The sequence below is a fragment of the Falco rusticolus genome, chromosome 15 (assembly GCF_015220075.1).
Source record: "Falco rusticolus isolate bFalRus1 chromosome 15, bFalRus1.pri, whole genome shotgun sequence".
Lineage (NCBI taxonomy): Eukaryota > Metazoa > Chordata > Aves > Falconiformes > Falconidae > Falco > Falco rusticolus.
The window spans coordinates 16,073,587-16,089,278 of NC_051201.1; the positions used below are offsets into that span (position 1 = coordinate 16,073,587).

General features: G+C 38.7%; 1 protein-coding gene across 2 annotated transcripts in view; it reads left to right on the forward strand.

Moving 5' to 3' along the window:
* ADCY7 (adenylate cyclase 7) overlaps positions 1-15,692 on the forward strand; it is a 67,835-nt gene that overhangs the window by 31,053 nt on the left and 21,090 nt on the right. For both annotated transcript variants that reach the window (XM_037408748.1, XM_037408749.1), the window contains 8 exons: positions 350-920; positions 2,192-2,392; positions 4,473-4,637; positions 5,445-5,594; positions 7,868-8,016; positions 8,330-8,441; positions 12,733-12,860; positions 13,103-13,261. In XM_037408748.1, the coding sequence (XP_037264645.1) occupies positions 750-920; positions 2,192-2,392; positions 4,473-4,637; positions 5,445-5,594; positions 7,868-8,016; positions 8,330-8,441; positions 12,733-12,860; positions 13,103-13,261 (1,235 nt within the window). In that variant the 5' untranslated portion in view covers positions 350-749. The remainder of the gene's footprint in view (positions 1-349; positions 921-2,191; positions 2,393-4,472; positions 4,638-5,444; positions 5,595-7,867; positions 8,017-8,329; positions 8,442-12,732; positions 12,861-13,102; positions 13,262-15,692) is intronic.

Consider the following 15,692-nt stretch of genomic DNA (forward strand, 5'->3'; position numbering starts at 1 on the left):
AGTTACGCAACATGCTTATGGAAACTATGTCATTTGCTCAAAAGGAAACGAATTTAGTACATTGTTCATATGAAAATGTTTCAGTTAAAGAAAGGTGCAGCTGGCGCCTGCAGGGCAGCCGTTGGCAGCACTGCTGAGCCCTGCCTCTGTGGCCGCTGGCAGCACTGCCCATGCATGGAGCTGTGGGGCTGCCACCGGGCCAGCAAGAAACAGCTTTGCTTGCTGGTTAGAGCATGCAGATGGGAAGTTTAAGGAGTGTACCTTTTTTTTTTTCCCCCTCCTTCTTCCTTGGGGAACACTGTGTACACTTAAGTGAATATGTTAGTTTAATAATACTGTCTCTCTGCAGAGTTAATCCCAGGAAATGAGATTCAAGCTTATGGAAAGGAGTTAAGAGACTTGCAAAATAATAATAATAATAAAAAACCAAAACCCGAGAAAACCAACAAACAAAAAACCTGCCAAAAACTCCTATCTGCACAGATACAAGTTGATCTAAAGGTTCAAGCATAGAGCTGGCGATGAATTGCCCATGGTTTTGGGGAGGCTAACTCTTTTGCTTCTGGTTGCATTGGAAATCCTGAAGTTAATGCTCATGAGAAGTAAAACTGGAGAGCGTGGGTTGCTTGGTGTGCCTAAAGATCGCAGAGGCAGCGGCAAAAAGACAGAACTTCTTGAAGCAGTAGCTTCAGCTGTGTCTTATTGTGTGCACTGGGAACTGAGAAAAACAGCAGCCAGCCTGGGAGAAAATGCCAGCTAAAGGTAAATACTTCTTCAATGAAAATGACGACTGCAGGCTATCAGACCCACTCTATGAGAAGTACCGCTACACAAGCCAGCAGCATCCACTGCTGCTACTGCTGCTCTTCATTGCAGTCATCTTCTGGACTACTCTTATTATAATCTTCTTTGTCATTGATGTGAGTATACTTTTTTCTTTGTGTTCAATGTTTTCAAAGATTATGAGGAATCACTGTAATGGCACGTAAAACATTTCCGGCTAAATAATTTTTTGAGCGACGTGGTATCGAAGTTGCAATGTTGAAAGAAATCAAGTAATTGTGTACATAACGCTCTGTATGTTTTTGAAGGGACAGGAAAGAGAGGAGAGAGTTGTCAGGCACAGGCACAGTTACTGTAAGGATTGTTCTTTCCTCTGTATACCTTATGAACAAATAATAATTATGCAAAATGGTAGCTAAGTTCTTGTTTCCTTCCTTGGCCCCTTTATTACTTACTACCGTAAGTTAAAACATCCTCCTTTTCTCTTATTTTCTTTTTTGTCATCTAAGAAGTGTGAATTAATACAGTAATTCATTGGTTATGAATTCATGAGGTGATTTTTTTATAAAAGGATTTGTAGATATTAATTTATATTCTTTTTTTGTCAATAATAAAACCACAACAGGAATCTCCCAGTATGGTGGGTGATCCATTGAATCAATAGTTAGCAAAGAGCAGGGATCCTATAGGCATAGGAAAGCTGCGTCTTAAATAATTTTTTATTGTGTAGCGTAATATGATACTCTGTAAAGAAATTAGGTATTCTTCAAGCCAGCCCAGTTGACAGCTGGTAAAAAGGGGAGTTGATTTAAAGATAATGTTGTAGAAAGGTAGTAAGGAAGCTGTTATAATCCTTCATTGACTTCTAACACTGCTTTCCAAATACTGTGCTTTATGTGTCTCTTTTAGCAACAAATCTAATCTCACCAATTGCATTTGTATCCCTTTTAGCTTTAATTTCTTAAAAAAAGAAAGAAATAGCAACATTATTTGTATGTTACAAGTCATCTCCTGTAAAACTTAGGAAAAGAGCTGTTCTACTCCTTTTTAGCAAAGCTCAAACTCCTTAAATGCATTTCTTTGGGTACATCTACATTGTATAATGTATAGTTAGAACATGGCTTAAAAGACAAAACCAAAACCCACTAATTTGGGAAATAATTATGGAACTGGGGTAGACTGAGTATCTGTAATAGTATTTATTGTATTATCCGTATATGTGTGAATATCAGAAAGTGTTACTGCTGCCACAGCTAGACTACTTAGCAGCTCAGGTTAGCATATTTTAAAGCTATCTAAGCTGTTTCCAGGATGGTATAGGTGCATTTTCTGTTGGTGGTTTTTTTTTTTTTTTTTTTCCTAAAGCTGACGTTTAGACCAAGTGTAACACTTTGTTTTGCTTTTGCAGGAAGCACCTTATCATCTTGCCTTCATTATTGCAGTATGTGCTGCTCTTGTCATATTTGCAGTCATGTACTTACTTTTATGTATTGAATCCCTGTTTCGGAGATGGCTAACATTATTTGGAGTTACGATTTGGATTTGCTTCTTAATCATAGGATATGTATCACTTTTTGAAAAAGAAAATGATTATCAGTCGTGGGAACAGGTATGTATGTCTTGTTTGTTAAGATACGTAGAACTGGCAGTCAGTATATATGGATGTGTTTATGTACTTTATTTTTTCTGAATGTTCTAACTACATAATTATTTTCTTGAGGTTTAGGTTCAGTTTCCTAATTTTACTGGTTCATTATAGTAAATCTTGGTTTGTATTCTTTATTGTAGTAAAAATACAGTTCAGCTGACAATTAGATAACTGCATAAATCTATGCAAGAATTGCATCTTGAAATTGTAATTGAATTGTATTTTTATTTAAGATTTTTACTAAATCTTAATTATTATGAATTAATCTTTGAGAGTTTTTCATTAATAATACTTGCTTGGTTAATTTATATGGGTCAAAGTGGTGTTCAAGAAGTGTATAAGGACTCTAGAGCTGGGTGTGCCCTAGGGAGCATGTTTTCAAATCAGTGGGAGAGGTGAAGTGAACAATAAGAATTAATGACACATCCTGGCATAGCTGGGTGTGGGTAAAATTCATTGCTTAGTATCTCTGATCAGAAGATGGGCGACTTCATGATGCCAAAAATATCATAATCTGTAGGAAACTCCTCCTAAGCTCTCATAATGTAAACAGAAGAATTTTTATTGAAATAAAAATTACTTTTTATCTTGTTTTACTGACTCTTCCCCTTCCCCTCTTTATTTCAAAAAAAGATAGATATAAATTATCAGTTAAACAACCAAAACCTGATTTGTATTGTGGCCTGGATCCAGCCCCATGTATTTAGAGTTGCTATTCAGTATTTTTTAACTTAAGGAAAAGGCTATTACCTTAGGGAAAAAAATATTACTGTTCTTAACTGTAAGTACAAACGTGTAGGGAAGCAAGATTTGGTTTTGCTGCTTTCAGTGTTGCAAGCCAATGTCTTGTGTTCTTGTCATGTGATAATAGTAATGTTGGCTTAAAGCCTAAAATATGAGGAAACTCTAGATTTAAAAAGTAGCAGTGAACAAGTTAATTTCAGACTTTTATCTCAAGTTATGAATTTATCACTAATTAAAACTACTGTTTAAATGCAGGTAAATCCTTTGCTTGTCCATGCTTATAAAACTATTACACAGTGTTCAGAACACTGTGTGATAGGGGTTGTGCATATGGCAAAAAAGCATTTTTTTCAATTTTTTTTTTTTAGCCCAGCTAAAATAATAAAGATTAACTGAAAAGATTACTTTTGTTGAATGAAAACTTTTATTTGCTTGTTTGTTTGTTTATTGTTGCCCCAACCAAGCTATTTATTCTGACAAAAAAGTGCAGGCTGAGCCTTGAGACTTCCTCGAAGGAAGCTCATGTCTGGAACGGCACAAGTTGAGTTGCAGTGATGAGATGGCACTGAGCCAGGAGCGCGGCAATGTTTTCCTCTGATCAGGGTTATTAGTTTCCATATATATGAGCTAAACACTATGACAAATCTATAAATATGGATTCAAGTTTTATGTACTTTCCTTCTGATTCCTAGCAGTTTAGTTGGACCATTGTGTATTCCATAAAATTTGTGCAGCTAAATACGTAGTTAGTGGCAATAATGACTATTTTCTTGTGTCAGCACTAGGAAGTATTGATTGTTTTTTTAGTTTTTATCAAATGTGGAGTAAACATACACGTGTGATCAGGTGATGTTAAAATTGGAATAATACCTTGGAAAAGGTGAAAAATCTGATTCTTTTCAATATTGCTATCCTTGCAACACACTGTTCCTGCTACATGATGTATAAAGTGCATCTTCAGCTGTAATAGATAAATTAAGGATGAAGGGCAAGGACAACTGAAAAACTTAAAGGTGTTATGACATGTTAAACTGTCTTATCTATGAATCTATAGCCGCTAATTCCCTCAAAGCTTTTAGGACTACCACTGTCCTTGTGGTTTTAATTGTGCTTTTGAAATGTCAGTATTTAATTGTTCAGCCTGAAAATGAGCAAGAATCCTGCTATTTTCCTCCCTGTTCTGTAGTGAATTTTGGGCAGGCGCCTAATAACATGGATATGTAATACTTTTTTCTTTCTTCCCCCCCCCCCCCCCCCCCATGTCTCTCTCTCTTTCTTTCTTTCTTTCTTTCCAAAGGTGCCATTCTTTCTCTTCATAATCTTCACAGTTTATACCATGCTACCCTTTGGGATGCGAGGTGCTGTCATAATTAGCGTTATTTCTGCTCTCTCCCATATTATTGTTCTAAGCATTGTGGTAAGCATGACTTCTCAGGAAAATAAGGAATCCATTCTATTTCAGGTAAGGAACTACTACTTGGTTAAGTAATTAAATACCCTACTCATATTACTATTTGTTATTGGTATAACTATCCTGTTCAGATAAGTTCCAAACTTCCACATGGATGTTTAAATTCATGGATTTGGTGCTTGGGCCTGATGTGTTTTGCATGCTTTTCATAAAATCACAATTAATTTAATCTGTAATGCATTTTGGTTTTGTGACCAAAGTGGAAGAAGCAGACTTATTATTTAAATTTTTTAACTAAGTTACTCAAAATATGACAAACTTCATCGCAGTCATTCTTCCCGGTCAGTGCTGTTTCAGATGGGTCTATCTTACCTCATCTGGCACTGCCTTCAGGGCGGATCAAAAGGACTGTTGCTGCTCCGGGGAGCCAGCAGGGCCAGAGAGTGCTACTGGGTGCTTTCAGGGTTCCCAACACTTATTAATAGGGTGTGTTCAAAGTTGCATCCCAGCTCTTTTGATGCGGGTGTGTGTCAGACTTTACAAATTCATGCATCAGCATGCTGTGTGGACTGGTTCTCCCTAAGTCAAACAGTAACGCTTGCAAATAAATGTTAAATGATATAGCAGAGTTTTCCGTTTCATTATACTACTGTATGTTCCTACAGGAATGCCTGTGAAAGTTAGCTTCCACTTCCCAGGTACATCCTGGCTAATTCCAACAGTATAATTTGGTATGTGGCCGGGTAACAGAAAAATTGAACATGGCCTGGGACTGATTGTTTTTAAGGGACTAGTATGTGTATTAGTGAAGTACCAGTGACTGTTCTGCAGTAGGTAAATATTTTTCTTCTTGTGCAGCTGCTTGCCAATGCTGTCATTTTTCTTTGTGGTAACTTGATGGGTGCATTTCACAAACGCCAAATGCAGGTTGCTTCGTGGGATTTGTATAGATACACATTAAAGTGCATTCAGGTCCGAATGAAATTGAAGATTGAAAAGAGGCAACAAGTGAGTGAACTAATTCATGTTATGAATTACTTGTTTTAATTTCTAAAGTCTGTGTAATTTTTAAGGTTGGTGACTAATGCATGTTGAAAGGCTTAGTCCAATCTTTGTGATACCCACCTAGTGTCAAAAATAAAAGTTGTGCCATTTGTAACAAAAGAAGGAAGTTAAAGGGAGGAAGGTGTTCTCTGTGGCTTGTCTATATGAAAATCACACTATTTGTAACAGGGACGTAATTGCCAGTTATTTTAGTTATTTTTTTCTTAGTATAAAATGTTACTGGGACTGGTCCAAGGCAACTTAAAAGAACATGCCCTTAATGCCCTGAAAAATACTTGTAAGGTAATTTCAGCAGTTAGTTTCATGCTTCCCTTTTTCACTTTTTTTGTTTGTTTTGAATTCTAAAGTATTATTGTTCTTGTATTTTCTTGTCTCACAAGCTATTTTTCTTTTGCTAGAAGGAGAAAATTGCAGCCTAAGGGGGGAGAAAATCACATAATACATTGCAGTTTTTTTAGTATGCTATTATTTATTTCCATAAACTCTGGTGGTATTTAAAGAATAAGCAAGGAACATGAAATTCTTACTGAGGAAGGACTGTAAAGTATCAAAGCTGAAACTAGGTCGTCTTTCCTCTTTTATCCTGGTATAAGTAGGGTTAAGAACAGCAGCTCTAGAAAGCTGTCTACAGAGTTCTCTGCCTACCAGTTATTAGATGAAAGGAAGTGGCTGGAAAGTGACTGACTTGATCAAATGGAAAAGAAGAAAATGCCGCACTGCTAGCGCGATCTGTCCTCTGATGCTGATCTTGTGAGATGAGATGACAAATCTGCGTGAAAGTCCTGGCAGAATTTCCCTGTGCAGCAGCCAGGGAAGGATCTGATCAGCTTACACAGGCAGTATGTGCTCATTCTTTGGGTGATGTGGTAACTTGCAAGTTTGGATTTTTTAATGGTTGCTTGTTTGAAGTGTAGATGTGCTTAAGACTATGGACAGCTTTCTTTTCATCTGTGTTGTAATTTATTACACAATTTTGAGTCTCCTTTTTGCCACCCACTTTTTCTCTGTGAAAACCATGCGAGAAATGCAGTTCAGGGTTCCTTGTCACTTCCTTGAGAACTGCGTAACGTCAGCCTCAGATGGCCCTGTTACATTCACTGGATCGGTTTAAATTGTTCCCCAAGGTTAACTCTCCTAGTTCTAAAACACTAGAGGAGGGGAAGGAGGTATTTCTGCTTCTGGGGGCAGTCTCAAACTAACTGCTCTCTGTACTTAGTGTAGGCTAGTACTTGATGGTCAAGAACTCCCTCTTCCTACTGTGCTCCCAAGGCATTTCCTTTTGGTAGCAGGCATTGCTTAAGCAACCATGGCAGCTTACTGCCATCTTCATGGGGCTGCATCAGCTATTCAGGAAAAGGGGACAAAGATTTGGTCTAAAGGGGCAGCATTTTACTCGGTTACACAATGTGTTGACTTTACTGGTGATGTCATCAGAAAAAGTTCCTGCTTGTAGCTGCTCCATGCAGCATTTCCTCTTCTGTGGTGACTATCTCTGGGGTGGTAGAGCCCTTCCTGGGTTAAAAGTACCGTATCTTTGTCTTCCTCTTCTGCCCAGCAACTTAGCAGGGTCGTCTCTGAATGACGGGCTTTTAAGTCAAAGCCAGTGTAAAACAGGACACTGAATAGTCAAACAATGTAAGTGGTTTTTGAAGAGTCTGTATTCTCAGTTCAAGAGACTTTATTTCAGTGGCATCAGTTCCTGGTTCATTTAAGCTGTAGCAGCACATTGTTGATGCTGTTGTGTCTGTTGCTGCTTTTCCAGTATTTAAGAATTCACAAGGGTTTTGAATACTGCGTAGATTGTTCGTTACAGAATATAAGCTTTTACCAGATGCTTTATCAGGCAATGCTAACATAACACTGAGATTGGTGGACAAAATAAGTTGTCGTTTATCCAGAAATTGTAGTACTGAGTACTGAATTTCTGTGTTTTTCATGGTTACAAAGAGATGTCACATCTAGGTCACAAGGAAAAACAAACAAAAAAATATACGATGGCCTTACTTAACTGTAAAATTGGTGATTTTGAGAACAGAAATGTAAAAGTCTTTTCTGGAAAATCTGACATGCATTACTCAAAAAACTATTTGAATAAAGATGTTTGGTTTGTTGTTGTTTGGTTTTTTTAATTCCTTTTTGCAGTCACTAAAACTTACAATTTCAAATGTACTGTATTAAGAATTTTACATCGTTAGTTTTCCCCCCTCTCCTTTTAGGAAAATTTGCTTTTATCCATACTGCCAGCTCATATCTCAATGGAAATGAAGCTAGCAATCATAGAACGACTAAAGGAAACTAATGATAATAGGCAAATGCATGACAACAACTTCCACAGTCTATATGTAAAAAGGCACCAAAATGTTAGGTAAGTGGAAACTGTAGAAGTAATTGTATTAATGTAAGTTCCTGATGCTTAACAGTGTACATGGTCCAGTGAAATTAAAATCTGGAGACAGACTTTCAGGCTGAAGCGAGCTTCTTTCCTATTGTGGGGAGATAATGTGTCTTGAACTGATGTACTGCCTTCTATATCAGTTGAGACACTCCTTTTTTTCTGGAGTTGTTTTCCAAAGAGAGAGATGCTTTCTGTTAAATGTATTTTAATGTTTAAGCTGACTGTGGAATAGACATATCTTCATATTTTAATTATGTTGTTTCTTCCTTTTGTTTTCGTCCAGCATTCTTTATGCAGACATTGTAGGATTTACTCGCCTCGCCAGTGACTGCTCTCCTAAGGAACTAGTAGTGATGCTGAATGAACTTTTTGGAAAGTTTGATCAGATTGCAAAGGTAGGTGTTGCAGTTTGTCGTGCACTAGGGATAAAGGCCACCATTAGAAAAAGAAGTCTTTCCTGCAAGACTGAAGACAGTTCGTGTTAGTGTCTGAAGTCAGGAAGCAGAGGCTGCTCTGGCTTTAAAGCTAACTAGCAAAATCACATTTAAATAGAATTTAAAACAAGAATAAGAAATTTAGCAAGTTGTTACTGTAATTCTAATTCTTGAGTCTGGAGGTTTATCTGTATTGCTCAGGAAATTGTCTGACAGCAATAAATGGTTGTAATAGCGCTGTAAGAGGTACTGTATACAAGGTCTACTGAGGAGCTTTGCTGTGTTCAGTTAGAAGGATCATTTGTTGGCTCTACAAATGGAGAACTCTCAGGCACACATTTAAAGTCATAAATTCAGTCATATTGCATCAGACCCCAATGAGTTATTTAGATCAGGAATAATAATTAGTAATGATACTTACAGAAAAGTGTAAGAATGGGAAGTAGATTAAAATGGTCCCTATTAAGACATGCCCTTACTACTGACCCTTTAGGCTGGCCGTAGTTCTTACTGGTGCCACTTCTAAGTGCTGCTCGAAGTTAATTTCTTTGCAGCTGTAACACAAAGTTTTTGTGTTCTCAGATTACAGGGACTGCATCACATAGGTGTTCACGTGATTAACTCTGTGTGGTGATTTCTGTTATTTTCTACAGCTGAGCCTAGTTCTGCGTATATGTTCTGTCATATCCATTGATTTTTCTGTATTAGGAGGCAAAACGCTGCATTATATTGCATCTTATGCGATATCAAAAAAAGCAAATACCAACCCGAATTCTGGTTCTAGAAATTTAACATTGGTGAAGCATAAGTCAAGACTGACTACCTATGAAAACTTCCCATGGTTTAGAGATCGTAGAATCATAGAATGGTTTGGCTTGGAAGGGTTGTTAAAGATCATCTAGTTCCACCCCCCCCTAAATGTTGGTTTGATTTCATAATTGACTATATTTGGATATACTGAATACAAATTAGAAAATTAACGGACTTGGAAAATCCTGGTTTTATGAAATTCTAAAAATTCTTCAGAAAAGTGGGAAAACCAAAATTATTAATATAGCACAGGAGTGAACTTTAATTAAGTCTTTGTGGATATCACTGAATAAATTCTTAAATATATCACTGATTAAAACCTGGCTTAATCCTAGTTAACGTTTTTGACTAAATGACATTGCTAATTCTTATATTTATAAATGACATTGCTAATTCTTGTATTTATATGAAGTCAGTTGCTGTTAAAACTTCAAGTACTGGCAAATATGAGTATCTTGCTAACTATTGCATTGCTGTTATGCAGCTCTTAGGAACGCACAAGGTCATGTCATCTTAGTTGCTATGAGCTTTTTATGCCAAAGTAGAAGCTGAGGTTAGACATTTGGTCTTTTTTTTTTTTTTCAACTGTTCGTCAGATACAAAGGTAGAAAATATTCCAGATTTTGAGTGGTATGTTTTAATTTCTCACTCCTGTCCGCAAATCGCACTGTTTAAAAAATATCTGGATTTAGTGAGTCAAGGTCTTTTGCAACTCTGTGGTTAAGCTGTAAGAAGAGATTCCTGCTTTTTGTGCTATTTTTGTTCTGCCAGGGAGTATTCTCAGTCATCTTTTCCATAATGTAAAAATGTTGTAGCCTTCAATTTACCTAACAAAAGTTGATGGCTAATGTGGACGCTGAGCTGGATACTGAAGTCTAATAGCTCTAATCTAGGGCTAGGTTCCCCTGCTGATCTATTCAAGCTTGGCATTTGCTGCAACACTCAGAACCTACTGGATGGCTGTTGTGGTTTAACTCCAGCTGGCAACTAACTACAACACAGCCACTTGCTCACTCTACACCCCCTCCCCCCCCCAACCACCCCGCTGAGATGGGAAGGAGAATTGGAAAAAGGTAAAACTCATGGGTTGAGATAAGAGCAATTTAACGCTTGATACAGGGACAGAGTGTACCCTCAGCAAGTTTGCTGATGGTACAAAACTGGGAGGAGTGGCTGACACACCAGAAGGCTGCGCTACCATTCAGCAAGACCTGGGCAGGCTGGAGAGTTTGGTAGAGGAACCAAATGAAGTTCAATAAAGGCAAGTGTAGGGTCCTGCACCTGGGGAGGAACAACCCCATGCACTAGTACAGGTTGGGGCTGACCTGCTGGAAGGCAGCTCTGTGGAGAAGGACCTGGGAGTTCTGGTGAGCAGCAAGTTGCCCATGGGCCAGCAGTGTGCCCTGGTGGCCAAGAAGGCCAGTGGTACCCTGGGTTGTGTAAGGACAAGTGTGGCCAGCAGGTCGAGGGAGGTGATCCTCACCCTCTACTCTGCCCTGGTGAGGCCACATCTGGAGTGTCGTGTCCAGTGTTGGGCTCCCCAGTTCAAGAGACGGAGCTACTGGAGAGGGGCCAGCGGAGGCTGTGAAGGTGATCAGGGGCCTGGAGCATCTCCCGTATGAGGAAAGGCTGAGAGAGCTGGGGCTGTTTAGCCTGGGGAGGAGAAGATGAGAGGAGATCTTAGCAATGTCTACAAATACCTTAAGGGCGAGTGTCAAGAGGACGGGGCCAGGCTCCTTTCAGTAGAGCCCAGCGACAAGACAAAGTGCAACAGGCACAATCTGCGACTCAGGAATTTCCTTCAGAATATGAGGAAAATCTTCTCTACTTTGAGGGTGACGGAGCTCTGGAACAGGCTGCCCAGGGGGGTTGTGGAGTCCCCTTTTCTGGAGATGTTCGAAACCTGCCTGGACATGATTCTGTGCAACCTGCTGTAGGTTACCCTGCTTTAGCAGGGGGTTGGACTAGATCTCCAGAAGTCCCTTCCAACCCTGATCGTTCTGTGATTCTGTGAAATAAAATAATAATAGTAGTAGTAATAATAACAACAATTGTAATGAAAAGGAAAGAGAAAGAGTCAGGAATTAAACGTAAGGGTGAAAAAAACGGAACAAGTGATGCACAATGCAGTTGCTCATCACCTGCTGACCGATGCCCAGCCAGTCCCCGAGCAGTGATCACTGGCCCCAGCCAACTCCCCCCAGTTTCTATACTGAGCACGATGTTCTATGGTATGGAATATCCCTTTGGTTAGCTTGGGTCAGCTGTCCTGGCTCTGCTCCCTCCCAGCTTCTTGTGCCCCTGCTCCCTGGCAGAGCACGGGGAACTGAAAAGTCCTTGACTTGGGGTAAGCATGACTTAGCAACAACTAAACCATCAGTGTGTTATCAACGTTATTCTCATACTAAATCCAAAACACAGCACTGTGCCAGCTACTAGGAAGAAAATTACCTCTATCCTAGCCAAAACCAGGACAGTGGCTTAAGATGGTGGAGAATGCTGGATGTTCTCTTAAGGCTTTGGCTGGTGAGGGAGAACAGCTTAGTGTTTGGTAAATTGTCACTGATTTGGGCTGATGCTGGAGTTGACTGAAGAATTTGTGGGCCGTTCCCACAGCAGAGAGGGCTGGGCAGCCCAAGGTGTCAGCTAGCTCAAATTAAACAATCTCTACTCATCAGTCAATCACTATACAGCCTCACAGAATTAGCCTTGGCTTGCTTGCAGCCTTTTTAGTTAAAATTCTTTGATAATGTTTTAATGAAAGACATTATGAGGAGCTCTTTGCTCTTTCCCTTTCCTTTCTGCAGCCAGTCATGGACAGCAGTCCCCCGTGTTGCACAGTTAGGAAAGAGTTTTCTGCTGTCAGATAGTATTGCGAGTTTTTTTTTTAGCAATAGAAAACTGTAGCATGTGCTGGCTTCCTCTTCAGTTATATTTGAAACAAAAAAGCTCGTTTTGCTTCTGCATTTAATTCCTAACTTCTCCCTAAATTCTGTGCAGGTTTTACAATACTGCACAATGTTACTTATGAGGTCGCCATGCAAAAATTGAGGAAAATGTGAACAAACTGCAGATAATTCAGGTTAATTCAGATGTTAATAAAGATGAAGATTAAAAGATAGATAAGCAGATTTCATCCTTTAGATGGTAAATTCTGTGACAATTTTATTTTTATCTTTATTTCCTAATGGTACACGGTGCCAAGAATCAAGTCAGAAAGTAGCAAGATGATTTTATTTTAGAAATGCTTGAAGTGGTCCTTTTGGTTACCCTCCAGTGAGCAACATCCAGGGATTTGGATGTGGGAAAAGAGAAGTAAGCTTTGCTTCAACAAGGATTGAATGAAGCTTGACTTTCTCAAAACAATACAGACAAGTCCTAGTTTTGGTGGTGTTAGCCTACTTGCAGTAAAATGTTAAATATGTTTACTGTAATTTCACAGGAGAATGAATGCATGAGAATAAAAATCCTGGGAGACTGTTACTACTGTGTCTCAGGTCTACCTGTGTCCTTACCAGTTCATGCCAGGAACTGTGTTAAAATGGGACTCGACATGTGCGAAGCAATAAAGTAAGTATAGCACAGAAAACTTTTTAGCGTATAAAGGCTATGAAGTTATTGAATAAAGTCATTCTTTGTTTTCTTGTCAGCATTCAAAGTGTATTTATTAGTTGGATATTTACACGTTAGGTCATAAGCTTGTCTTTTTCCTTTGCATTAAGTGTGCAATGAGACTAAACCTTAACAGATCTCCAGGAGGAGGAGAGAAAATCAAGTGTGACTTACACTTTAATACCCTCTTCCCTCCATAGGCAGGTGAGAGAAGCCACAGGAGTGGATATCAACATGCGGGTTGGTATTCATTCTGGGAACGTGCTGTGTGGCGTGATCGGCCTGCGTAAGTGGCAGTATGACGTCTGGTCACACGACGTGTCCTTGGCGAACCGCATGGAGTCTGCGGGTGTACCTGGGTGAGGATCGTCCCTGTCAGTGCTGATTAACTCTGTCATCATGGTTTTCATAATCCTGGTTTATGACTCTGGAATTTGTAACTGCTGTGACACAAATCCTCATACTGGGATGATGAAAACAGTACAAATGTGTACTTACCAGAGCTGTAAAATGTTAGTATTTTCTGAGTTTGTTTTCAATGGACTATAAAATTCTATTCTGAAGCAAGCAACTGCTTCTTTACCTTCCCTTCATTGGAGAAACATGTACCTTCAGCAGTGCATTATGTTGACTTAGTTAATTTGTGGTGTGCACTATATTTGTAAGTTTAGCTAAAGAATAGATTATGCTACTTATATCGACAAGGCAAAGCTGCGTATTTACCTAATGTTTCTGTTAATCTATTGATCAGTCCCACTTGATTTGTATTAGCTCTATATTCACCACCCTTACTCCCCCAAAAACACAACTCAGTAATTAAAATACAGCTTGATGAGGAGCATCCAAGCAAGGAGAGTTTGGAGCTGCTGGTTGTTGCGTATTCTCTCTGTGTACCATTTGTCATGGGCAGAATGGGAAGGATAAACGAGTGGTCCTGAGTGCAAGCAGTAATGGGACTTGCCATGTGCTGCTCATCAATGCAAAGCATTGGGTTCGGGGTTGATATTCATGCTGCCTTTTTTAAGATTCTTATTGAAAAGGACAACTATAAATGTTTTTAGAAAACACTAGCATTTTGTATTTTCTCCAGCTAAGAAACTTTTTTGTAGTCTGCATCAAAAAGGACCATATTAATAGTTTCCCTTTTTCCATTCCTAAATGAGACCATGATTTTGTAGGTTCTTGGTAGTCTGTAAATTAGTAGTTATTAATTGAATGGCATTCATGTGGGTGTATGTTTAAGCATTGAAGTAATTGTTTCTTTTGGAAAGGGATTCTAACCAGTCACATTATAGGATTTCTTACTACTTCTGTGCCTCAGACAGCTTTTAGGTATATGCTTGTAACTTAAAAATCAGTTTTTGCAAAGTAATAAGGAGATATGCATATCAAATTATTCTTTTGCATTGGTGACCAAAATAGAAAGAAAACTAATTGGAGCTTGGTTTACAGTTGCAATACCATCCAGGCTGAGTGTTTTAGTATGTTGACTCAGCATGTTTAAACAAGAGTATGGAGTTGTAAAAGTTTCTTTTGTTGGTAAAGCAAACAACGTGACTCTGAATATGGCACCAAAACATATTTTCTTAGTCACGTTTAGGACCATTGCCTACTCTTGACAACTTTGATTATTCCATTATGTTCTTCATGCTTATGTTTAGTAATAAAGCTGGTTTAGGTTGGCATGCTGATTCAGAAATTACACTTAATACTTACTATATCTACACATGTCTAGCACTTGCTTATCACATGTTTCACCGTTAGCCAGAGAAAACCTTCCACTTGTGGAAGACTGAGCCTCACAGGGAGGAAGGGTTTCTATTCGTTTTGCAGATGGTATGTTCTATTTGTTTCCTGCTCTGTGTAAAAATTACGTGTCTGGGATTTCCCATTCCAATGTTAGCTAGTCCTGCTCCTTTGGAAGCAGAAGTTTTGTCATTAGGAGCAGTTTGAGGTTTTTATTTAAAACAGTAAGTATATATATTTTGGTTTTCTGTAAATGAAGGAATTCTAAAGACTTTAGAAAGGATGCAGGAAAACTTCTAGCGTTACAAATATTTTATTTCCATTGACAGAGTATCCTTGTTTATCTTGCTGATTTAAAAAAATATTTGTATCCCTAACAATATAGTACACTAGTAAAGCAGAAAGGACTAGCATAAAACAAAAATTAAAAATGCATTTATGACCAATTCTCTCTAATATGAATATGCGTAAAAGATCAGAAGATGTTATTCTCAGGGCTGTTAGCACAGAGTGCAGTATGCTAGGTATTCTGTGCTAGCATGGGAAGTGCAAGAGTGCATGTTACAGCTTGCCTTTCGGAGACAGCTTTAGTGGTAGCAGCTTTTGGTGATGTGCTGAGCCTGGAATCCACTAAGCATTAATAACCGCTGAGAAATCATCAGCATAGTAATTGAAATGGAAAGAAGTTTGCAGTAAGATCTGAAATGTATTCTGACAGTGTGATTTGGGGAAGAGGGGAGAGGAAGCTTAGTAAAATGGAGAATGGTTGATAGTGAACAAATGTACTGCTTTTTGAGATCAGTGGAAAACCACAGAAAACTTGCTGCAGTACGTGATTCTGTTTTAAGGCTCAGTTAATACGGACATCACTTAGTATGCCTCAGCCTCTGGGAGAAAATGATGCTTTAAAATTTCAGATGTGAAGGTTTACCTCGATTACAAAACTGCATAATCAAGGTAACAATTGAAAAACCAGTTTTTTTGGAGACCATTACCAGTAAGCAAATAAAACAGTGCATCCTTTATATTCCAAAACTCTTACCT